General features: G+C 36.8%; 1 protein-coding gene across 1 annotated transcript in view; it reads left to right on the forward strand.

Annotated features, from left to right (window-relative positions):
• The window catches only part of LOC131064228 (protein ARABIDILLO 1), an 87,952-nt gene that overhangs the window by 55,489 nt on the left and 5,553 nt on the right, over positions 1-26,910 (forward strand). The window contains exons 7-10 of the mRNA XM_057998313.2: positions 1,803-1,897; positions 3,539-3,602; positions 16,773-16,948; positions 26,615-26,836. Coding sequence (XP_057854296.1) covers positions 1,803-1,897; positions 3,539-3,602; positions 16,773-16,948; positions 26,615-26,836 — 557 coding nt within the window. The remainder of the gene's footprint in view (positions 1-1,802; positions 1,898-3,538; positions 3,603-16,772; positions 16,949-26,614; positions 26,837-26,910) is intronic.

The following is a 26,910-nucleotide window of genomic DNA, read 5'->3' on the forward strand; positions in this document are numbered from 1 at the left end:
TTCGGCGAATTTCAACGATTTTTTTTTTTTTTTTAAAGTTCGGCGAATTTCGAACTTCAAGGATGAAATTCAGCTGAACCTGGTGACTTAGGCTGTTGGTTGATGAATGATATCAACATATGTTTTTGACACCTTGTACGGTCCACTCACTAAATCTTATGCTACAAAAGATTTGGAATAAAATTGACTAGATCAAAAAGGTGTATGTAGAGGCTAAGGACATCCAGATGTTCATCACCAACCACCACATGTCTTAAGTAGTTTTTAGATCATTTTCAAAATTGGAGCTATCGAAGGTTAAGTTAAGTAGTATAAAATTTTACATTTTCATAATTTGACTGTGTATTCTAATTCTCATTAAAGTTTGTTTTTTAATTTTGAATCATTTTCTAAATTTGTAATAGGTTGCCGAGACTTGTTTCGCCTCTAACAAAACCGTCTTGAGATGACTTGTGAAAGTTAGATAGACACTTTCTAATATTGTGATTGGCCGAAAATGTTTATATGGAAGCAAAGCAACACTAAGAGTGCAACAAAACCGAGGCAAATGATATTAGATGACTAATGAGGGGATCATGTGGAGTATCTCCTTAGTTTTACCGAGCCCTTTTTGAGCATGATTTGCTATATTGACATGGACATGCCTTGCATTGGAGAGATATATGATGACATCAACTCAATGCTTGAGAAGATTCTTAAATACAAAAGAGGAAGATCTTGAGGAAACTTTCTTTTAACAAGTGCGTGCAATTGTTGAAGAAAGATGGAACAAGATGACCACTCCATTACATCTTCTTGACTTTGCATTGCCTCCAAAATATTATAGTAGTCAAATTTTTTCTGTGCCAGGAAGGTTTCCCCCATATAAAGATTTTGAAGTGGCTGAAGTGTACAAGGTAACATTCCGCAAACACCTTCCTGAAGATGAATTGCAAGATATAGACACGAATGAGTTCATTGATTTAATGCACTCAAATGGTCAAAGTATTGAGGCTCTTTGTGATAGGTTTAAGAAGTATGCTCATAGTTTGTGAAAAATAAATTGAATGAATGATTCAATAATCGGATAATTACATTGAACAATATACACACGTATATATAGAGGTTACAAGACGACGTTCTATAAATAGAACTAGTCATTAAAGTGAAATCAAATAAGCTAAAAAGCTTAAAAAGGTAAATATAGCTTAAAAGGCTAAATAATAAAAAACTAACTTAACAAGCTAAATAAGTCAACTAAAAAGCTAAATTGCTAAATAAGTCGACAACTAAGATGATTGCTAAAAATAGAAGATGACCATTATAGAAGATATTAATATTATTTTAACAGGTGGTACTTCCATGGCCATTTTTGTCCGCCATATTATCAACCTAGTATATTATCATTGCGTTAATCAATGACAACTCTCAATGGCACAAATATAATAATATTAGATGTTTTCACACAGTTTTGCAAGACATTTCTGTGAGAGGAAATGATTATAAATGTTGCTTTTTTGTGATTATTTTCAAGCTGAGTTGTTCTTTCTAGTGTTAATCTTTCTATTCACAGATTTCTGTTCCTTGCTCTGCTTCTCTTGTAGACATTTATATGTTCTAATGTGAAGTAGGACAGGCTCATATGAACCAACTTGTCTTATGCATTTCGGAGCTTAGTTTTAAACTGCTTTCTTTCGAGAACTTTACATATTTGTTATTTGAACTTACATTCAATCATTTTCATTTTAAGAGTACATTTGTTATTTATGATATGGTAAACAATATAGCTCTGTTCTGCTGATTGATTATTTCATATTTTGTAGGTTGCTCTTGCACAAAATTGTTCAAATGCATCTCAAGGTCTTCAGGAAAGGGCTGCGGGTGCATTATGGGGTTTGTCAGTATCTGAAGCAAATAGGTATATGTTTGACATCTTAAAATGGTCTCTTTCCTATGATCATGCTTGTCTACTGGTGGAGTTTTCTTCTAGATCATTGGTGGCATATGACTATATCTTTATAATGTGTGGTATAAAGACAACTGCTATGGCTTTATATAAATACTCAAGATATGCTTTTAATTTAATTATATAAAATTATAGAGCATTCCAAATCTTAAATTTAATGTTGAGCAGTTTATGACCATTTTGAATCATCTACCTCTCTTTTAATTATTGCAAGAGATGCAAACTTGAATTATCTTTTTCAGTTTCTAAGATATATGGGTTGAATTGGGGCCCACTCCCTTTACATACTATATTATTTATGAGACATATTCAGGCCTATGCTACTTCGGAATGAATGCCACTTGATTGGTCCAGTACTTAACAGCTTGCTTGCAATGCACCTGCATACAGATATCTACAGCATATCTAATGGGACAACTGCTGCCACAAACTACATCCTGCTTCCTCCAACTCTATTTGGTTGCAATCTAGTTTTCCATCCTCCAGCAGTGTTTGGCTGTATACTACCTGTAATTCTAGCAGGGCTACTTTTTAGTGCTAAGATGTCCTTGGGGAGAGTTTGAGCTTTGGTCTTCAGCATGAGAATTGAGATATATATTCTGTTATATGCTTGTTCTGCAGAATTGAGATATGCTCCAGAAATGGAGTTACTAGGATGAAACAGCATTATGCATGTTATTTCTCTCACTGTTTGTGTACATTTTAGGGTATGCTTCCATCTTGACACAGTGTTGATAAGTAGAAGTAACTTTCATTATCATTGATTTTCCGTGAGTGAGATTCCAAAATCTATCTATACAGGGTGGCTGCTTCACCAAATGTTCTGTAGCATTTTTTATCTTTTTAGTTTACGTGTTAGGGACATGACCATCTGGCTAACTAGTATAGATTAGTTAAAATTTATGTGAAATGTTTCAGTGATTTAAAGATCAAAAGTAGATGCTTGTTAGTGTTCTAGTTATGGTTGCAATAGTTTATTTTAACTTAAAAAGCATAGAAAAGTATTTGTGGATTGTAATTTCTAGGGAAGATCAATTATGCAAAATGGTTGTTGAGTTATTTGTCTAGATTTAAATCCTTATTTTGAGCTTTGGGTTCTTTAGATGCGATGTTCCACTCTTTCTAAACTGTTTTCTATGAACTCCTAAACTTGTATGCATAATCCATTGCTATTAAAGTACTATAATTACAGAAAGATAAATTTGAAATATTACACAAATATCATTTGTCAAGGAAATTTATGTCTTTACATCCAGAGTTTTGCTGTATATGATATTTGCTCCAGGTAATCTCTTCTAAGCATTTGTTCATAATTGCACGAGTTAATGTTCATAAAATATTTTAATCTTCATTGCATACAATGTGGTCTACATTGCCTATCCAAGTAGTTTGCTCCTCTATAGTTTTATTCCACTTAGTAATTTCTGTGTGTTCAGTTGTAATTGCAAGAGTTAATTTACTTGTGATGTTTTTGTTTGCATCCAATTTGATGTGATCTAGATTCCATATTAATTATGCTGTGCATTCTTCTAATAATAAATTTATATTATCTCTAATCTTATTATTTATTTTGGTTTGATTTGGACTCTCCAGCATTGCTATTGGACGAGAAGGCGGCATTGCACCACTGATATCATTGGCCCGTTCAGATGTTGAAGTAAGTTTCTTTTAAGTTGACAAGATACTTTATTTGATGAGTCATGAAGTGTAATTTCAAAAAATATATCAGTCCCAGATATGACCTGTAGACACTTGAAAGTTCAAGCCTGGCCTATCTTTATGTAATTAAGCCATCAAGCTGAACTATTCCGTACATTGTTCATATGCAGTCTGCCTTACTTATGTACCTTGAGGTGTAATACAAACATCAAAATCTATATGACTGGAAACTGAAATAACTGAAAAAATAAATATTGCTGGAGAACTGGACCTGCAATGCTTTCACTGGTTTTACCATTCCAGCTTACCTTCTACTATATTTATTTATGATAGCTTCATAGACATTAACCCGGCTCATTGAAACCATTGCAGTTTGAGATCATAGCTGTGGGAAAGAACTTAACTTGGTTTGGTTCTAAGAGACTAAGCATGTTTTTTGACAAACTTGGAAGATTTTCAAACAAGCTGTAGAAAGGGAAAATGAAAGGAAAGAAAATTAAAATAAATTATAATAATGGTTGCTAATAACTAGAATAAGGAGAGCAGAAAGAGCAGTCAATAAAAAAGTTATGGAAGTGCAGTATGAGGATAAAAAGTGTTGTGACGTTTTCACACATTCCGCCGTTGCAAATGTGGACCCCCACTTCTCGTTTTTAGGGTGGTTGTTTTGCTTTGCTTGGCAGTAGTTTTGTAGTTTCAACCTTTGCTTGTGAGAGGAAGTTGGTTCAGTGAGGTCAAAATTACTAAATTTTGTCATAGAGCAAGAACATTGCTACTGTTGGTAAGGTTGTCATTGTTGTCAATGGGATAGGGTTCTGTGTTGAGTAATTGGTGGTATATTTGCTTGTAGTTCTGTCAGGAACTGCATGCATATCACCCTAAGGATGTGAATTCCGAGATCACATTATGTAGGACATAGGTGTCGGGAAAACATGAAATTTGACTAAGTAATATTCTTTGCTTCCCCCTTCGCAACATTGATGTTTCTGAGCCTGAACTTCCATTTTAGGTTTGCAAGCATTTGAATGATGTGATTTGTGAAACGATTGATGGTATAGGTTTCATTCGATATCGGTTTGTTTTGTAGGTATAAGTAAGGGGAGAAGGTTTGATGCAAAGAGGACTTCAAGAAGAAGGCGACTTGAGGAAAATGTTTTTGAGCCACAAAGTCCGCCCAAGGAGAATGTGAAATGATTTAAAGTCTGGTCAGCCTTAGATCAATGCACAATCAAGAAGAAAGTCTGCTCACCCTGCACAACCTAGATAGAAGTCCATCCTTGATGATCAATACATGGAATATAACAAAGTGTGCTCAGTCATAATTCATGAACTCACTTGAAGTCCGCCCACCTTGGAAAGAAAATGTAGAAATGTTGCAAGGTCCGCCATGGTATGAAGGAAGTGTTGTTGAGCAACAAAGTCCGCTCAAGGTGTAAGACAATGTAAGGTTTAGCCTAGAGTACGCCTTGCTGGAAAGAAGAATGTACAACCTTATGCAAAGTCCGCTTAGTAAAAAATACATGAAGTCATACAAAGTCCATTGGAGCGACATCAATGCACGATCAAGGGACTTTATCAACAAACACAAGGAGAGCAATGCAATTCATTATGAAACTCCACCGTTCATTAATGTAAAATCTTGAAAAAGTCCGACCTAGGCTTGTATTAATGCAAAGTTGACGTAAACTCCGAGTTGACATAATGTAAAGTGTTGATTTTAAGGTAGTGCTTGTTAACCACAGGCAAACATCAGATCTGTTGCCTTCCCAACCATAGACGATAAGCTCTTATCATCACCCCTAAGCACGCTACATAAATTTCTCACCATCAATTGATCTGCTTGTACATGAATTCGATCTGCCTGATTATGATCGAACTTGTTGTCTTATCTCTGTTCCAAAGAAGGAAGACCACATCCATATATATCCGTCGAAAGGAGATATCCAAGAGTCGACTCTCATCAAGGAGGCACGACCTTCATGAAGCATCACATGCCTTCAAACGAGGGGTGGCAGATTTTAACCAAAAGTCGGCCCCTTTGAAACAAATCCGATAAGTCAAACTCGATAATGTATGTTTAATCATTAAACTTGATAATGCATATGTGACTTAATAAAGATATTAAAGGATTAATATAAGTTATAGATTCATCAAATGTGTAAGGCCAATAGGCCATTCACACATTTGATCTTGCTGAGTCGGCCTGTAGGATTTCTACCGACGCTATATCATCAACATAAAGATGGATTAAAGTCCGTTCTACCTTGATGCAATGCACAACTTTGTAGAACTCCGCCAGCCTAGTAGCACAATGCAAAACCTTTAGAATGTTCGACCTATCAATGCAAAATATGGGTGAAGTCCGATCTAGTGTTGCAAAACACATAAGAACTCCAACTTGTCTTGAGTCAATGCACAAACTTAGCAAACTCTGATTTCGCCCATGCAAGTCAATTTTTGCACGAAGTCATTGCAATGCTGGACTTGGATTAAAGTCCGCCATGGATCTGATATGCTTTGCAAACAACAATGTCGGATTGACATTCTGCCGCCACACAAGAGATAATTTGCAAGGTTTTCATTAAGGTCCGTCATTACTAAAGCACAAAATTGTTGAAAGTTCGCCAAAGATGCAATAGTAAATTGACAAGATTTATCTTTTGTTCATCATTATGAGGCAAAGAGTGCAAGACTTGGATCAGATTCCACCAATGAAGAGAAGGAATGTTGGATTTACACCAAACTCCACCATAGAGTGAAAATGCAAAAACTACTCCTCTCCACCATGCATAAAAGTAATGCAAAATAGGGTGTGAACTCCACCACAAATGAAGTTTAATGCATAACCTATCGCAAAGGCCACCATTGATCAAAGATGCATTGCAATGCACAACCCACCTTGAAGTCCACCACACAAAGTAATTAATGCAGGACTACCTGCAAACTCCACTGTGTGTGCTTCGATTAAAAATAAATAAATTTCCAAGTTAGAATCAATGTTGGACTTCATGCTAAGTCTGCCATTCAGTGTAGATGGTTGCAAGATTGTTGATCCAGCTCTCAACTCCGCCAATGGATGTGAGGAAAATTAAGGGTCAAAAAATGTTTTGAGGTTCAGTGTTTTGAAGTGAAAATGTAGGGTTTATGTCTCCCAACCAAGGGAAGGAAGGTTGAAATCCTTTGAAATTTGTTCTAAGTTTGGTCAATGCTGGACCTGATCTCAACTCTGCCATTCATTTGGTGATAACCAATGTTTGATTTGCCTAAGTCTGCCCATGATGTTTTTAGACCTTGAAATTTTCGCACTAAGTAAAGGTGATGCTGGACTTTATATAAAGTCCGCCACTAGAGGAAGTGTCAAATTGCAAAAGCTGATGTGAACCCTGCCACTAAGGGTACTAGAATGCCGGACTTGGCATAAACTCTGCCACTCAGGAAGTAAACAATGTTGGACTTTGGTGAAACTCCTCCATGGATGAAGGGCACATGATTGTTGATCAAGGAAGAAAACATCTTAAGACTCTGCATCCAGTCTGCCAATGATGAAGAAACAATGCAGGACTTCACTTAATGTCCACCACAAAATATGAATGAGGATTGAGATTGCAATACTTCATATGAACTCTGTCAATAATCAGAAGCAAAAATTCTAAAAGGCAGACATGAGTTCGCATGAGCAGAGCAGAATAATATGTTTTGAGGTTTGAATTGGGTTGTTGTAGGTTGAATTCACCTTATATGCTTCAAGGCAATAAACCTTAATCTAGCCGACCTAGGGCAAATATAAACACTGCCGACTTGTATTTGTTCACAATCATATGAAATTAGCGCTTTGAACTTGTCTTTTGACTTTCTAAAACCCGCATAAGTGTAGGAGCAGACCTGCGAGTAGGGGCAGAGCAAACTCAGACCAAGGGTGTGGATCAATTCATTAACAATTTTATGATCTTCATCAGCATTGAAGGAAAATGAAACCAGACTTAAGGGAGGTAAAACTCGGACTTAAGGGCAGTAAAACTCAAGCTTAAAAGCAGAATTGGACCTGCAGAAAATAAAATCAGAATCAGGGATGAACTTCATATGTGCCCATTGGAGGAAGTAAACATAGAACTCGGATCTGCAAGATAGTAAAATCAGTCATGAGGACATGAATTCCTTGACCAAAAACTTAGGTCAGACTTTGAAGAGTTGCATATCAGACCCTAAGGTATCAAAGTCAGGTCTTAAATCAGACCTAAAAAGCATGAACTCAGACCCAATGAAGGAAGATTGGACCTACTTTCCTATGCACTCAGTCAAGGCACTTAGTACAAAGGCGCCCTTAAATCCTGCTCAGCCTTCAAACCCACTCTAGGGGAAAGTTATGCAGGTTCACATCAAATATGCACTCAAGGGTGGAAAAATCAGCACCTCTGATTGGAAGAGGATCAGAACAGCAGATTTAGGGTTCAAGGCAGTGAGATAAGACAAGATTCAAACACACTTTAACCAGAGGACTGATGGAGGACATTACAGCATGAAGATGCTGAGGTCAGCATCATCACAGCATCAAAAGGTGTGACTTGGACAGAGAACTTCACATACATGTTGCAAGGATAACATCAAGATTTGATCACATGGTAGGCTGAGGCGTGCAAGATGAACACTTGAATTTCTAAAGCAAGAAGGAGACCAACACATACTCCTCACATCAAGACATTCAAGAGGGAAACATTCAGGATTGATTCTGCAATACAACATAAAGCAAGAGATCAGAGTCATCAAGGCAAGGAGCAGAACAGCCACAGTAAGGGTAATCCAAGTCAGGCAAATGTGACTGAAGGACTTTATCATGATTAAGAGGTGTTCCCAGACAAGATCAAGGCCATCACAGCTTCAAGGACGCCTTGCAACAAGGATGAAAGGCTCTACAACACTTCAAGGAAGGATTTCACCTCATGAGTAAATGCAAGACAATGAAGAAATCAACACATTGTAATATGAAGAATGCTATATCAGCAACATGAAGAAGATTCAATGAAGTGAGAGACTTCATATCATGGAGAAGCTTTGCAATGACAACATCATGACAAGATGGAATTCAAGATAAAGGCTCAACAGCATGTGTACGCCAAGGAATCAAGTCAAAGAACTCAGCAATGCAAGTGCAAAGATCAACATGTTGAAGGTGATGACACAGGAAGATAGTGCAAATGAAAGCTACAAGTGCAACAACCTTGGATTTCCAAAGGTCAAGGTCAAGTACATCCAGGGTATAAGAAGGATGATGATGAAATGTGAAAAAAAGAAAGATCAAGGCAAGGAAGATAATAAAGAGATAGTAGTTTTCATTCCTAACGTGGTAAAAGAGCTAACCAAAGTTAGAAAGTTTGCTTGATCATACAAAGATGATAAAATTTGGAAATATGCCCCATCTTCATCATATCGAGCATGGATAATGTTGAGTATCAAAAGATATTTCCCCATCACAAACACTTTGTGAGGATCTACATGTTGTGCATATGCTGAGGTGGGCATTTGGTCATCATCTGGCTAATCAAGTTCTTCCAAGTCAGCACGTCTAGATACATTGAACCCGACTCATCCAGTGAAGGAGCAAGTGACACATGGTGCTTCATCAAATATTATTTTATGTACCTAACCTCAATTCCTGTTGGTTAGAAATCAAACAGGGACGTGTCCAATTCATTGTAATTATTACATTGGTCATAGCAGAGTTTGTTGTAACAAACCCTAATTAAGATTTTATCTTGTAATCTTGACCATTGACTTGAGAATCAATTTGAGCCATTGAAGATATGGTGGATTTTGGTGTGCTGTTTCAACATGTTGCCTGGTATCTACTTCTCATAGATTAATTAGAGTTCATTGATTATAGTGGATGCTTATGAAGATATTGTGATGAATTCCTTGGTTCATACTTTTTGTGGTTTGCTGATTGTAAGTCACAGTGTAAAGTTAGCCTGGCCCTCATCATTGTGCTAAATTCGATTGTGGAAACTTGTTCAAGTTGCGCAAGTATTGGGTATTTGGATGATGTATTTGTAGTGTGAAAATCTTCCATTTCCTTGGAAGATTGCATAAAATTTGCTCCCTTTGAATCTTAGGGTTAGAATCAACATTTATATTTTGATTGTCATTAGCTTCATCAATAACACGAGAACCTTTCAATTTCTTAAAAGCAATGTCTTCTTCAGATGTAACATCCCTACTTACCTCCACATACCTTTGACCTGGGATGAGAATCCTGAATGCCTTGGAGGATTCACTATATCCGACTAGCATGCCTTTCTTTCCGGAGGGTTCCAACTTTGATCGCTTTTCCTTGGGCACATGAACATACACAGGACACGATGAGGACATCTATTCTGGATATACACTGTTGTTCTAGAAGCCTCAGCCCATAGAAAGATCTGCAAGTCTTGATCATGGATCATAGCCTTTGCAGCTTCCATAACAGTCCTATTCTTTCTTTCAGCAACACCATTTTGTTGAGGGTTGTATGGTACACAAAACTCCCGCTTAATTCCTGACTCAACACAAAAATCATAAAAGCTACCAGAGGTGTACTCACCTCCATTGTCAGATCTTAAGCATTTAATTCTTTTACCAGAGAAGTTTTTAGTTAATGCTTTAAACTCTTTAAATTTACTTAAGACTTCATCAGATTCTTTAGATTTCAAGAAGTAGATCCAAGTTTTCCTAGAAAAATCATCTATGAAGATTATGTAATACAAAAATCCACTAGGAGATGCTATAGACATAGGACCACATAAATCAGAGTGAACAAGTTCTAGTTTGTCTTTAGCTCTATTTTCACTTTTATGAAATGGACTTTTAACATTTTTGCCTATAGCACAACCTTTACAAGTGTTATCATGAATTTGACTAAGTTTAGGCATACCTTTGACTAATCTTTCAAGAGATGGAAGGGCTTGATAATGCAAATGTCCAAGTCTTCTATGCCATAACTCACAGGATTCCGGAGCCTCATTAATGAGGGCTTGAATAGGGTTAGTAGAGAGCTTATAAAGACTATCATATCTATGACCAATTATACGAGCAGATTTAAAATTAGCTTTCTTAGGCCAAGCAAGGACTTTTCTCTCAGAAAATGCAATTTGATAACCTTTATCTTCTAAAGCAGAAATGGAAATTAGATTTCTTTTAATTCCAGGAACAAACAAGATATCACTGAGGTGCAAGGAAATACCAAAATCTAAATTCAGGGAAGTAGAGCCAGAACCTCTTACCGAATAACGAGCGTCATCACCAATTACCACGTGAAGGCTGGTATCCTTTTCAACTAAGCCTGAAAGGTGATCACAGTAACCTGTAATGTGTCTAGAGGCACCATTGTCAATCAACCATGTATTGCTATCTGAAGGAACACTGCTAGATAGAGCAAAGATGAATAAGAAGTCATCATTTTGTTCTGAGACTTCATTTAGGTTGGCTTCACTTTGGTTAGGGTTATTCTGACATTCTTTAGCATAGTGACCAAATTTGTCACATCTAAAGCATCGGACACGTGAGGTATCTCTTGGTTTCTTCCAAGGGTGTTGGGAACTAAATGGTTTGAAATCCCTAGTTCTTTTTGGATAAGGATTCTTCCAATTTCCCCCTTTCTTGCATTGAGCTGCAAGCATGAGATGATCATCTACATGGGGACTTTTGGTTTGCCCCCTTGTGATGAGGCGAGACTCTTCTTGAATGCAATCATTCTTAAGGCGATCAAGGGTAGGCAACTCAGTCCTGCCACTGATAGTTTGGATAAATGACTCCCATGAGTGAGGTAGGCCATTTAGGGCAATCATGACAAGGTCTTTGTCTTCCAGGTTATGGCCAATTAAAACTAGCTGATTCTTTAATTTTGAAATTCTCATGAAGTAGGAAATAACAGAATCTTCTTTAGCCATTTTGATATTAAGTAGTTGCTGTCTTAAAGTAATTGCCCTACTAAGATTGTTAATTTCATATGTATCTTGTAAATGGCTGAACATTTCCCTTGCAGTGGTAAATGAGGCAATAGAGGTGACTAGGTGGTCTTTGACTGAATCAATGAGAATCTTCCTGGCCTTGACAGCATCCTTTTTGAATTGTTTTAGTTCAGCAGCATCCGTAGGCTCAATTAGCTCTTTGGCTTCTATGAATTGGAGAAGATCTTCTTCCTCTAGGGCCAACTTGATTCGAACTTTCCATGCAGTGAAATTGAGATTCCCATCAAGCCTATCTTCAATTTTCAGCCCCATTGACTTGACCTGCAAAAGCTACAGCAATCTGGAAATAAAGGTGTACCGAATTTTAAATTTGAAGATTGATCTAACCTATAGCTCTGATACCATGTTAATTTTAGTACTTTCAGACTGAATAAAACTCAGAAAATCAGAATTAGTTTTAACTAGGTTAATTAGATTTATTGTTGTCCAGATTTAAGCATAGTAAAGGAAATAAATGCATAAAGGCAAAGCACAGTTACCCTGGGAAAACCTCCTAGGAGGAAAAACCCAGCCAGAAAAGATCCTCAGATCTAATTATGGTTTTGAATTCAACTGATAATTACACACTTATCTAGAGTATAGATGTTGCAGTCACAAGGAAGATGACATAGAAGTCTACACAATTAGTTTGCTAATGGAGATCATGATTTGTAGTCCTCCTAATCAGACTTGCTGTGTGCAACAAGGGTAGCAGCACCTTTCAAGTAGTTCGCAGTCCTTCTATAGGGTTTGTTTGGGCCATCAATGGAGTTCTCTATCTCTTGGTGGTGATCTGCTGCCTTTGATGAAGTTCGCTGTCTTCTATTAATGATCTGCTGCCCTTTAATGTAGTTCGCTGTTATCAACTGCCTTGAATATATATTTCGCTTCTTTAGAATATATTTCACACCTTCTTGCAAAACTGAATGAATGATGTTATGAGAAGTATATGCTTTATTTATAGGAGTAGTAATCTTCTTAATCATGTCGGCCTTCTTTGCAAATTAAACATATTAATTTATTTAATTCCTTTTAAGCGAAATGGATAGGGTTGGCCCTATCATGGAGGCGTGTTGGGTTTGGATGTAGCGTGGAGACCTTTTAGGTGGAGCCGAGAGGTATTGGGCCTGGCCCTATATGTTGGAGAAGGGGTTGGCCCCCTTAGGCGGATTCCAATGTTGCCCAAGGCAATTGGAATCCGCCAGCCCTAATTACAAACAACAGTAAGTACTAGAGACAACCTATAGTCTTGCACCGTGATAACAGATTTTCTGGATATCGATTAAATAATATATTTGATGGAAATTAAATAAAGATTAATTGAGAATTGCACAAATGTGCTTTGAACAATGGAAAAAAAAACATGAAGTGATCCTAATCAATTCATAAAGTGGTCTATCTGTTATAAATCTTTATCTCTGAAAATCACAAGGAGAATGATCAATTCAAAGGAGAATACTCAATTAAAATAAAATTAAGCATTTATTTAGCATGTAAATTTTTCTCAATGTAATTAAGAAGAAATATTAGAAGAAACATGAACAAAATGAACTTGCTGATTGTTTAATGTTTCCTTGAGTGGTGCAATATTATTGTTTTCAGTATTAACAACAGTAGTGTAATCTTTTCAACAAAAGGACATACATCCAGAGTTTATGGGATCTTTGCAGGTGTCACAAATCTTTGGTGGTATAGTTTTGATAATAAGTTATCGGACACGTTATTGAGCTCACAGTAGAAGCACTATTCTTACAAAGGTGTCTAAAGAATATAGTCTTATACAAGAAATCAGATTGTTTGAAGCAGAATTCAGATTTATAGAAATAATATCGAAAGTTTGATACGATTTAACCTGATAAAGACAGAAATTAATGTGTTGAAGAACCTAGCTGATTTCTTTTTACCCAAGTTTCATGATTAAAATCTTAGAAGAGGTCATCTAGATTAGAACAAAAGTGATCGATGTTGAAACTATCGCAGGTTTCAACTCAATGGACAAGAAAATCAAGTTGCTGATAAAATATTCATTCCTAAAGAGAGTATTTTTATTAACCAAGAATCAAATATCGGGGTTGTAACTATTCTACAACTTCCACTTTGAGTGACAAAGAAATCAAAGTTGATATGCTAGTGGGTCCTAAGATTCTAGTATATGCAGTGTCAAACAAAATAATTTTGAATATTGATTTGCATGTGATTAAGAAACTCAAATTAAACTTTATTGACCTCTTCTTTCTCATCGACATATTTGATTACAATATTAAAGTTTAACAAATTTTACTTTACTTCTAAATGAATCCTCAAATGAGTGTTATTCAAATGTCAGATAGATTCAATGTTTAATTCCAATCAAGATCAATCTTAGATAGATTAATAATTCAATTTCGATTCCATGTGGAGCTAGTGTTAAAATTTACCAAGGATATATTATGTACTTTTTTTCTAAGTGTTCTTCAGTTCAAAACCTTTCACAAGAGGACATGTGTAATGTCCCCAAAATTGGACGTTACATCGCTAGTATTCCTCAATTTTGTGAAGTCTCTAAAAGAGAGAAAATTGTAAAAATGATAAATCAAATAAAGGATATTATATATCGTTGTTGACCATATCAGCAAAGTTGATGAAGGATTTGTATCAAATGCAGAAGTGTTGCAGAAACATGTGACAGTGGTGGGTGTGAACTCCATTGTTGATTTTGATCCTAGCATGTCCTAAGTCATGAATCTTTCCCAAGCCGTCTATGGAGTGGAAGCCGACTCATATCGATAAACCAAAACCAATATACACCATAGCGATTATTCTGTATCTGTTAGAGAGATCTCCAATACATTGAATGATATCTAATCACTTGATTAAATAACAGTGATCTAGTAAGGGATAGATGGGCATGGGTTAATGTTCAACATTGGATATGATCAATCGATTATTATGGAGAACACATATATGGCTCAATATTGTTAAAGATTACAATGGGTGTTCAAAGTCATTAAGAGAGTATCGATCAACAACGGTGACCTCTTCCAAATGCCAGTAGCAATATTGTTCATCATTGATGATTGCAACTCAGAATTCTGTAACTATATCGTGTAATTGATGATTAAAGAGGACATAGTCTGCGATTATCTTATTGTCGATAATCAATAAAGAAAGGTAAAGATGGAGAAAGCAAGAATGATTAGGATATATTCCTAATTATTACGCATTGGCTACAACAGAGCAATCAACAGCCGATATACCATGAAGAAGAGGAGCGATGAAGGAACAAGCCAAGGGATAAAATAAATACGTAGGATGGAAGACATGAGACATATAATGATGATATGTGAACATATGCTGCAAGTTTTTCTGGTAAGTTATGAACTGTGTCGGAATGGTGGTGCCATTAATACCCTGGACCGCCGATCGTTATGGAAGATTCGTGGGCAAGCGATTTATCATCTCATGGTTATAATGATACATTAAAGCATCTATGTTAAGGTGATGGGTTAATGAAGTCAACAACTTATGTTAAACAATATCGATTAAGGGAAGAATGCTATCAAACAACTAATCGATATCTAAAGAAGCACGATATTAAGACAGCGACTTATATTATGAAGAGTATTGATGAGAGCAATCCATTATCCTGAAGACAGCGATAAGTAAAGGGACTAATCAGAGGTTAAGAAATGACTAATTACATATGGAAGGGTGAGATTAGTTAAGGAAAGAAGGCAGTTATGAATAGACATAAGTCATGACCTTTACAACGTAACTTATCCTTCCAATTGGAAGATATATGAATGCATTCACTTCCACTTCAACAATCATCGATTTGGGAATTACTATTTTATTTATTTCTATTTTAGTGATCAGGCATGGCATATTTTTGTTTATTAGTTGTATCCATATTTAAATCTGCTCTTGTCGGAGCCTCTGCCATTGGCACATTCAGGCTTATACAGATATACCCAAAACAGCAGCATTACTTATTGTTGCCGGATCACAACTTCAGATCAGGGACAGCAACATATCACTGTAAGGGATATCAGTATATACTTCTGAATATTCATAAAGGCATATAAGGGACAGCAGACCTTCATATCGATATTGGGAGACATATGAACATGAACAGGCAGATTTGAAAGTAGTTTATGCATATCTAAAAGGAATAGATCGGAAGTGGTTGTATCAGTTTTGTACAGAGCATTACAAGGTGGTCATTTATAAGGTATTCTGTATGAAGAATAGACAAGGAAGATATATGCAAATATAGAAGAAGAGAAATGATAGCATTAATTGGGAAGATAAGTTCTATCTTCCGAACTATTCTAAATTTTTTAAGTTAAATATCATAATAAAATGTCATCAGTTTGAGTTAATTCTGTATTATAGTTCTCACCTTAAGTTGGAATTGTTGTTTCAGGATTAAATTAAGGAAATTCCCAAAAAGTGACATTCCAACATGCTATGAACCTAAGTATACTGTAACTTATGAAGGGACATGTTCTAGATACATAACATATCCCTTGAATAGTTATGTAACAAGGGCTCACAGCTTTTTGCATGCGTAGCCCCATTCACATGCTATGTCTGTGTATATCTATATCTCTAGATATTCATTCTTGTATTCTTCTTTCATAGCTCATGTTTGTGTATATATATATATATGTATATGTAAATTCCTTGTATATTTCATGTCCTATCTGGTATGCCAACATAAGTTCTTTTTGTTCACTATTTAGCAGCATTTTAATCCTTTTTTATACACATCTTAAATCAAGGCAGTTGTCCGTAATTGTTGATACCTATTAAATCCTGGTTCATTGTCACAATTTTCTAGATCTTGTCATTAAGATCCCATTGAAAAATAGCCATACAACTGTACTTTATTTAGGCATGGCTTAACTATCTGGTATTCCTACTCTGCTGAAAGGAGAAAAGAAATTATGTTAATACACACTAATGACCATATTAAGTCAGTTGGACTCTAAAGTTTATAAATCACAATAGCTAATGAGCAAACCTGAAAGAAACTCAGAAACTAGCAAGTAATTAAACTAAAATAACATTGTAGTAGTAATTGGTTCTAGTAATTGACATGGCAGAGGCACTTTGGACCTTTTTGTGTTATGCATACTATTTTAGAGATGCTTATTATATGGATAGGAATTCTAAACGAATCTTGATGATGTGTTTTCTGATGGTAGGATGTGCATGAGACTGCTGCTGGTGCACTATGGAATTTAGCATTCAATCCTGGTAATGCTTGGCGAATTGTTGAGGAGGGAGGAGTTCCTGCTCTTGTACACCTTTGTTCATCTTCTGGCTCAAAAATGGCACGCTTTATGGCTGCATTAGCGCTTGCATATATGTTTGATGGAAGGTATAATAATGATCAATTATTCTGCGCTTATTAGGAATGCTCTTGTATAGAATGAAGGTACCAAAAGTATGTACTAAAGTTAACTATTTCATAAGGTGATGTGTTAGAATATAAAATGTAATAACTTAGAAGAAAAGCTCTATATAGAGCTATCTTGTGTGTCTTTAATCAAAGCTGCAAGCTAATTCTGCAGTGGTGGAGTCATGACCATCAATTTTTGAGATTGAAATGTTGGAAAAAGCATTTGTGAGAGATAACAATTAACCATAGTTAACAAAAATGAAACTTGGTAATAAATTGGCAAACCAAAAGAAAATATTTTTTCAATTAATGGGGGAAAATCTGGATTTGAGAAAAAATCAGCAAGAATATCACACATATCTTAGATTGCAATACGTAGGAAAAATATAAGAAAATAATCATGATTTTTTTATCAATGCATCATGTTGACCGATAAAATCATGATAGTTGGTGCTCGCTCTTTTCCTTTTTGGATAAAGCTTTTGTAACTCTTATTTAAGGAGACTTTCGCTCCTTAGTTAATTATGAAATATCTTGGTAATCATTCAGTGTCTTATTTTTTGTAATATGCTATTAGAGCCACCTATACAAATTTCTCAAGATTGGAGAACGCGTGAGATATATGGGCTATTGCAATGACGACTTGTGCACATGACATAGGACTAAAGGGACATTGTACGATACAATACGACATCATGGTGAATTAGGTGGTTTATTCATCTGAAAAAATGTGGCATGTTTTTGTCTATATCATGGATTTTTATCTATAGAACTCAACGTTTTGTTTTCTCTCAACTTCACATACCCTTTTCTTTGAACATTGCTGGTTTACTAACAAAAATTGTCTTTTTATGGCATCAAAAAGATCATGCATCTAGTAGTGAACATTGTGCATTATTTTCCTACTAATCATGACCATATTTGAAAAAGATCATGTCGGATTTATTGTTTTAAAAATTGTGATGGTTAGGGCAGATTCCGGAATAGGTTTTTTGATCATTTTTGAGGAATTTTCATCGAATTATGGACTTTCAAGAGTTTTATTTTTACTAGAATTTTGATATTTCTTTTTAATCATGGCTTTATTTGCCTAGGGTTTTTGGCAGAATTCAATTTTTTTTTGGTAGTATTTTTAATAAATTTGTTGTTTTTGCATAATGTTTAGGGCTTGACAACAAAAATTCAAGATTTCTCTACTTTTTTTGTAATTTTGAATTACGGGAGGGATGGCCTTATTACCCAACATTGCATTGGAAGGCAGCCAAGGTTCCGTTGGCAAGAACTACAATACTTGGAAACAATGGATAAGATTGTCCTTGGTACTGACACTTGGAGTATGGTTGTGTGTAAAGACTAGGTCAATTTGATGAGTGTGATTGAGAAGTTGTCATATTGATCAAGTTATTAATGACAGATGAAATACTTTTGGAGTTTCAAACAAGTGAAACCTCTAGGAGATTTTGAAGCACTTGCAAGATCTGCATGAGACACTAGATAAAGGCAAGGCCTTCTTCCTTAAAAAATGTCTCTACAGGTTCGTTTGATGAATATCAAAAACATTCATGATCAATTGCAAGCCATAGGTTGCATAGAAGAAGATATGGTGGTCATAACATTGAAAAGCTTACCATGGGCGTATGGAAATTTCATTGAGACACTCAACATCACATCAACTAGTGTTCACTTGAAGTTCAAAGATTTGTGTAACAAGATAGATATAAGTAGTTTGGTAGTACTAGTGATACACCAAGTGTGGAACAAACCTTTGTAACGAAGGACAAGGGCAAATACAAGTGGTCTTAAAAGAAAGGTCAAGGGAATAATGAAGATACTTGAAGAATCTGAAAATTATCACATGCCACTATTGTGTAAACCTGTCATATGAAGAAGCATTGTAGAAAGAGGTTAGTTTGAAAGAAATCCAACTCGGGAGAGCCTCCACAAAAGGCTCATGTTGTAAAGCATTTTGAGTGGAAGGAGTTAGCCTTCTATCCTTTCATGGCCTAGTGACCAGTAGATCAGTGAAAATCTTCTGCGTGGTACACTGACGCTGGAGCATCTCGATATTTCACCCATAGGAAAGATTGGTTCATGGAGTACACGATTTGCTCAAATTTAGTGATATTCAGTGGTGTTGAGGAGTACATAGTTGTTGGCAGAGGAAATGTTCCATGTTTTGAGAAACAAGTTCAATTTGCTCTCAGTGAGTTAGATGATGCGCCATTGACCCAATTTGGATGTAATTTTTAACAAACACAAATTTTATATTGTTGACAAGGAATCCAATACAACCATTGCTGTTGTTATTGAAGATAATGGTTTGTATCGACTTGTTGATATTGGAGAGTTCCAGGAGCATGCATACGTAACCAAGAGTGTATTCAATATCAATACACTATGACATCAGCATTTTGGCCACCTCAACTTAACCTACCTCTCTCAATTGGCACAAGAGAATTTGGTAGAAGATTTACCTAGTATACAATAGTAGATACAGGGTGTTTGTGGAGCTTGCCAAGTAGGGAAGCTACATAGAACTTTGTTTTAGATGGATAGGCTTGGAGATCCTCAAGATCTTGCAATTGGTTCATGCAAATGTTTGGGGACCAACGAATATGATGTTGGTCACTGTTGCAGGTACTTTTTTGTTTGTTGATGATTTTAGTAGGAAAGTGTGGGTGTTTTTCTTGAAGTCAAAATCGAATGTGTTTAACAAATTTCAAAAGTTGAAATCTTTAGTAGAGAAAGTGTTTCATAACTCTTAGATCTAATCATGGAAGTGAATTCTGTTCATAACTTTTGTGCTGAACATGGTATCGAACGACAATACACAACACCCTATACTCCACAACATAATGGAGTAGTTGAGAGAAGGAATTGTCTTGTTACGAAGATGGCCCGTTGTATCATGGAGATGGCTTTTTAGTGTAATTACTACAATGTCCTCTTCTTCCATCTTCCGACCTATAGCTGACAATTGATCTTAGATTCTTTCAAGTTGAGTAAAATGCTCTTGAAAGTACACTTTCTCATCCATCATGATCGAAAATAGTATATTTTTCAAGGAGGGCATGCTTCTACCTGAAATATCATGTAGTTCTCGCAAATGCTCCTAAATTTTCATTAGGCATTGATAATTTTGTCAATATGACTACTTTGTCATTTATGCTTGGTATTTACTCACAATCGTTGTCTGGGTGTCAGTATCAAGGACAATCTTTTGGAAACATCTATATTCGAAGATTTTAAGTATTTGCTGCTTCCATGTATTGTAATTTTTGCTAGTAAAATGTTGGTTTTCTTTCATAGTGATATTGGGTAAAGAGGCGATCTTCCCTCCCGCAACTCGTAATTACAAAATACACTATTGTAGAAACCTTGGAAAAATTCCTAGATACTCTAGTTTGCAAATACAGAATTTTTTTTTGATAATTAGAAGTTGAAAATATCGGAAATTTTTTGGGATCCAAGCCTAGTTAGTGTTAAAGCACAATTTAAAAAAACTGTAAAAACCTCCTTTTCCAACTATGACAAAAAATAAACCAGATCGTAGCTTTCAAACCATTGGTCTCAGGTTTTATTTGTCTCCTAACTGTGGGTTGTTTGCCATTTGCAATCCCTAGTTTGTAATGTTGGTTTCCACAAACCCTTGCCAGGACAAATACCATAGTTTTATTAAAATTTGTTAAAACATTTGACCAAATTGCCTTCTCCAACAATGTATTTTTCCTCTGCAAGTTTTTCAACGCCCTTCCTTTGTTGTTGTGAGTCATGGGTTTTTAATATAATAAAAAATATCTAAAAAATTGTCATGTGATTTTTTTTAGATAATGAATGGTGATGCTAAATCCTCGACTATCGAATTTTATATATAAAAGATGAAAACAGCTGCAATTTTTACGAAAATGGTCGTGATTTTTTCTCATAAAATAGGCACCGTTTTCACCAAAATAGCCCACAATTTTCAGAGTAAAAAATGGAAAGATTTTGTGGAAAAAATCCACCTGAAACCCTATTCTTCACAAAAGCAATTTTATCAATAAAAAAGTACATGTTTTTTTGTGTGGCCACCTTGAATCATCATTGTTGGCAACGGTCCCTAGGTCTTACATGTTCCTAGATCTTGAAGCTTGACTTGGGCTTTGATACCATAGTATAAAATTTAAACACACAATGATTTTAAGATATTCAATATTAAATAAAGGAGTAAAAACATCCTTAAATAAGATCCAAAGAGGATAAGAGCAACATAAGAAGATAAAGCTGACAATTATAAAAGCAAAAAGAATAAAGAATATTCTTTAGGTGTATTCTAAAAGCTAATTGACCATCATGAATAAAACATTACTTTAATCCATTACTAATCATCTGACTTGGCGAATTGGAGATGGCCGTAAGGCTAGTTTTTGGCAGGATTCTTGGGACGAATGTCCATGTTTGGATGTCGGGGCTTCCCAGCGGATTGTTCAAAAGACCATCCAACATTGGGGAGACAAAGTGAGTGATTTTCTGGTCCAAGACTCTTTTGAATTGGGACAGTGAATGACTTGGAAGGATCCCAGTGATCTGAACTTGGAGGAGGCTGATCAAAGGTTGTTGAGGAATATCCTAGCTAGCAAAAGAGGTGATGAGTTCTAGGGAGGAAGATGAAATAATTTGGTGTGGTGCAAAGAGTGGTATTTATTCCGTTAAGCTGGGGTACGCCTTGTTGGAGGCAGAAGGCAGGAAGGTGGATTGGGAAGCAAAGGTATGTTGGAACAATGCTTGTCTGTCGAAAGCAGGTGCTTCTCTTGGTTGGCGGGCAACAGCCAGATTCTGACCGGGGATAGACTCAAAAGAATGGGGTTTGGGGGTCCCTTCCGTTGTGTGCTTTGTAAGGAGGAGGAAGATGTGGATCATCTCCTCTTGAGATGTGAATTTGCCCAGGAAGCATTGCGCTTTGGGTTGCAGAGGCTGAGTTGGAAGGGGCCGCTGGCAGGGAATTTGCGTGATTGGTTGGAATTGTGGCCGGCTTTGTACAATTCTTCAACTTTTGCTGCAATTTGGAAGGTCATGCCTTCAATTGTAATGTGGGAAGTTTGGAAAGAACGAAATCGAAGACTTTTCGAGGACAAATCAGAACCAATGGAGCGCTTTCTGATGAGGTTGGAGAGGGCAATTTCAGAATTAGTCTCTAATGCTGCTTCCCAGGTTAATATGGCAAAGACCCCTTTCACTCAATTTGATGCTGGTATCTTCGTGGGTTGGCCTTTGATCAAATCCAGGCCTGCTAATGGGCTTTTGAGGGTTTATCCTCCTAGGATGGGCGATAAAAGCCAAGAGTGGATTCCGCCAGATAAGGGATGGACCAAGATCAACTTTGATGGGGCATCAAGGGGGAATCTTGGGATCTCCGGGGCAGGGGTTATAGCTCGTGATGAGATTGGTAGTATTCTTGCTCTTGGAGCAAAGAGATTGGTGGATGGTACTAACAACGAAGCCGAGTGTTAGGCGGCAATTGAAGCAATTCTTTTGGCGAAGAAATTGGAGGTGAAAAAACTCCATCTTGAAGGGGACTCCCAAATAGTGGCGAATGGTATTGCTAGGGGACGGATGGAGGCTTGGCACCTGGATAAACATATCAGAAGGATGAATAACCTTCTGAGTGGGTTTGAGGATTTTAAGGTATCACATGTTCTTAGGGAAGCGAATGCTGAGGCTGATAGGTTTTCGAACGTAGGTGCAAATGGTTCCTTGGCTTATCATTTTAATTTCTTTGAAGACCTAAGGGATTTGAGTCCCTTAGATTTTGGATGAAGGTGCTTTGTGTTTGAAAGGGGAACCCGAGACGTGGTGTTGAGACTTGCGTGATCCATTTTAGATACGCATGATGGAGGGGTGGGGATGGCTCACATGGTTTGAGTTTCATCGAACTGGCAACAAGTTGTAATGGCGGTGCAGGTGCAATGATATCAGTGTATGGAGTTTTGTTCTGCTGATGATGCGTGATATGAGGTGGTGCGTGTGAAGAAATTAATTTTTGGAGTGGCTGCAGATTGTTATTTTAGGCCCTCGTTTTCCTTTTTTTGGCATTGTGCAGAGGACTGTTTTGGCTATTGTGAGTGCTGGTTTTGGCTGTGAGTTCGGGGAAGGATGGAAGCCAACTTCTCGATGCTTACAGAGGGCCAAATGCTTGCATTTCAAGGTACAATCTCAAGCAACCACCTATTGAATGTTTTTAGGGTGGACGAGGAAGTTTTCTGGAGGGCTGTTCGCTTGATGTTTGGGGAAGAATTCTTGGACATTGACTGTCGCCCGCGAACTAATTTGGATGTTTCGTCCCTGTTCGTGGCTCTGGCCCTGATGGTGGGAGGTTCAAAGGAGGTGCTGTGGGTGACGTTCGTAGTACTGAGACCAAAATGGTCGGGTGGCCTGGCAGAGGTGGTGGCTCGAGCGGAGATTGGCAAGGGTCTGAGAATGGAGCAAGGGCCGTGGTGGCGTTTAGGTGGGGGAATGGAAGCAGTGCAGCCTCTGGTGGTGTGGTCGGCTTCTCGTTCGGTGGAAGCCCAGATGGAGGATGCAAGGAATGGGTGGCAGGAAATTGTGGAATTTGTGCGAGAGTTGGGACCGGTGGAGAGAGCGAAAATGCGTGGCAAGCAGACCCCCGTGAAGTTGCAGACTCCAATTGGCGAAGATGGGCGGCCGTTGGTGCGTCACCAAATCCCACGGAAGAATGCGAAGGTGGTGGATCGCAGTATGCTGCGAGGTGGACGACCAGGAACCACGACAGGTTTCGGGATGGAGCTGCCCGAGGCAGGTCCCAGTCACAGGGCATTCCCAACTTCTCCAGGGAGGAAGCCCTTGGCTGGTTCCGGTAGGTTGGTCTTTTGTGGGTTGTCGGTTTGTTGGGTGGGGATGCATAGTTGTAAGGAATGTATCTGGTATGGTAGGCTTTGTAGGTGTGGTGTCTGTCTTGGGTTCTTTTTGTTATTGTAGGGGCAAGACCCCATTTTGTGGAATGCTGCTGAGCAACTTAAGGCATGTATACTTTCCTTTCAAGCAATATAAAAATTAAACCAGTTATCGATAAAAAAAACATTACTTTAATCCATAGGGTGAGGGTGGGTTTTTTTCTTTAACATATTCAATGTCGAAGTCATAGGCCTATTTTATTCACCCATTTTTGTTGTCTTTCATTCAAGTTCTTATGACTCAGAAAGTACATCAAGTTGTGATCTATTTTCACCACAAATTTTGCATTCACTAGATGCTGCCTGAACTTGGCCAGTGCATGCATGATGACCAACATCTCTGTGATAGATGGAGAACTTTCATTTTGCTTATCTGATTTTGGTACTCTCCAATTCAATTGGATGCAGGACTAGAATTGGACTAGAAGTGATACTTGGGGGAAATACTGTAGGATCTGGTAACATAAGCTAGGATGAGCTGCTTAGCCATGTTCTAAATGCCATTGTGCTTTTTTTGGAAATTATTGGTGTCTCTGCTCGTTGAAGTTGTAACTTGTGGGATTACATGGAATGCAAAATTTTTAATTGTTGTTTGAGTTGTCTGTCAACAAGTGTCACTATGACAGAGCTTGTTAAAATAGTTTTCTTTTCATTGGTTTACCCTCTAGGATGCTTTCTTGGGGGAAATACTGAGGTAACATAGGCTAGGATGAGTTGTTTAGCCATGCTCTAAATGACATTGTAATTTTTTTTGGAAATAAATAATAATTGGTGTCTTTGCTTGTTGAAGTTTGTAATTTGTGGGATTACGTGGAATACAAAATTTTTAATTGTTGTTTGAGTTCTCTCTCAACAAGTGTCACTAGTGTTAAAATATTCGATATTTTTAAACAATAGAGCGAGAGCTCTATATAAAGAATTTACAAGAGACGATGTTTCTAAAAGACACAATTGTAGACTGAAGCTGAAAATAGAAACTAACTAAAGACGACTAAAATGACTAAGATGACCATTAAAGAAACATTACAATATTCTAATACCCTCCCTTAATGGTCATCGTTCTAACTACCTAGAGAAAAACAAAGAAGACTGCCCCCTTCTTCTCAGAACGTTCTATGACATGAGCCTGCCATGGACCCACCTAGAATTTGGAGAACTTCTGGATAACACAAATCGTCCACAAACTTTTGCAGATGAGGATGATGCCCCAAAACAGATTGCAAGAAGCCATGATTTTTGAGGAAAAAACTCGCCAAACCCAGAAACTGAAGTTTACAAAACATCATTTTTTTTTTGGAAAAATGGTAAAAACCCTAAGACAGGAACACCTGTACGCATGATTTTTGAGGATAAAATCAGGCAAAACCCAACACGATTTTTGAGGCAAAAATCGAAAAACCATTATAGAATAATTTTCAAGATAAAAATTATAAACCAAACAAAATAATATTTTTAGGATAAAAATTATTAAAATTCTTTAAGGGAAATTTTTTATTAAAACCCATCAGAAATTTTTTAAGGGAAATTTTTGCGTGCCCTAGTCGTATTGTTGCAGGGAGATGAAGACATCGAATAGGCCCGACTCTACGAAGCCCTAGACCGCAGGTACAAAGGATTTGAAACCCTAGGTCACAGGATGTAGAATACAAATGCAGGTTGCAGATCTGAAACACCACAGTCGCGAACAGAAAACAGAAATCCGTGGGCACGAAAAAGCAGAAGAAAACCTCCACGATCTTCAAACGCAGCAACCAAACTGCCCACGAACAGAGGTCCATGAACCCACAAAATTTTGAATTATAGCTCCAAAAGAGCCCATGAAATTCTGCAAAGATTTCAACAAAACCTCCAATGATTTATAAAAAGTAAAAAAAACAAATTTCTAGAAAAAATTTCAAATAAGAAGAGGTTACGATCGCCAAATTTTATGAAATCCCATTGTTTTGCTTTGATACCATGTTTAAATATTCGATGTTATTAAACAATAGAGCGAGAGCTCTATATAAAGAATTTATAAGATACGATGTTTCTAAAAGACACAATCGTAGACTGAAGCTGAAAATAGAAACTAACTAAAGACGACTAAAATGACTAAGATGAGCATTAAAGAAACATTACAATATTCTAATAACTAGGACAGGTTTTTGATAAAATAGTTTTCTTTTTATTGGTTTACCCTCTAGGATGCTTTCACTTTTTTTGCAAGATTAATATAAAATGTGATAAGACAGCAAGGTTCCTTGTTTTGCTTTCTTTTTGTCCAGCAATTATGTTCTCTTTCTGACTCCCCTCTATCTTATCTATCACAACATTACAAATAAAAATCACCAAATTTGAATTTTTTTATATTATGAACTTGCTAATTTACAATCTCTTTTTCCGTAGTTCTTAGATATTCCACCCAGAAATCAGATTAGGACTGCTTTATTGTATTCTTAATCCCTAGCAATAGATTTGGTCTTTCCAGCAGTAAACCTTGATTGCTTATTTTTTTATGCATTTTAGAGCACATTGTAAGAAATTGGTGTGTTTGGTGCAGTAAGATTCCTAGTTTATCTAAGTTTATTTCTGTTGCATGTGTTTCTTGTTTGCTACTGGTTTTCAGACTTGGGAGGTTTAGACATAATCTTTTTGTGGATTAGGATTTTCATGTCATTTGGATGACTGCATCGTAGTGTGTGTATTTTATGTACAGGATGGAGGAAGCTGCGGCAGCCGGTATGGTTTTTGATAGTGCTCCAAAGAATGGAAACTTAGATGGTGCAAGGCGTATGGCACTACGACATATAGAAGCTTTTATCATGACATTTTCAGATCATCAGACATTTTCAGTAGCAGCTTCTTCTTGTGCGCCTGCTGCTCTGGCACAAGTTGCAGAGACAGCACGAATACAAGAAGCAGGACATCTTCGGTGCAGGTGAAGTATATAACCTTAGCAAATATTATTATAGGAGGGTATTAAGAATTTGTAAAAAAATCATTTTAGTTGAA

Source organism: Cryptomeria japonica, chromosome 6 (assembly GCF_030272615.1).
Source record: "Cryptomeria japonica chromosome 6, Sugi_1.0, whole genome shotgun sequence".
NCBI classification, from domain to species: domain Eukaryota; kingdom Viridiplantae; phylum Streptophyta; class Pinopsida; order Cupressales; family Cupressaceae; genus Cryptomeria; species Cryptomeria japonica.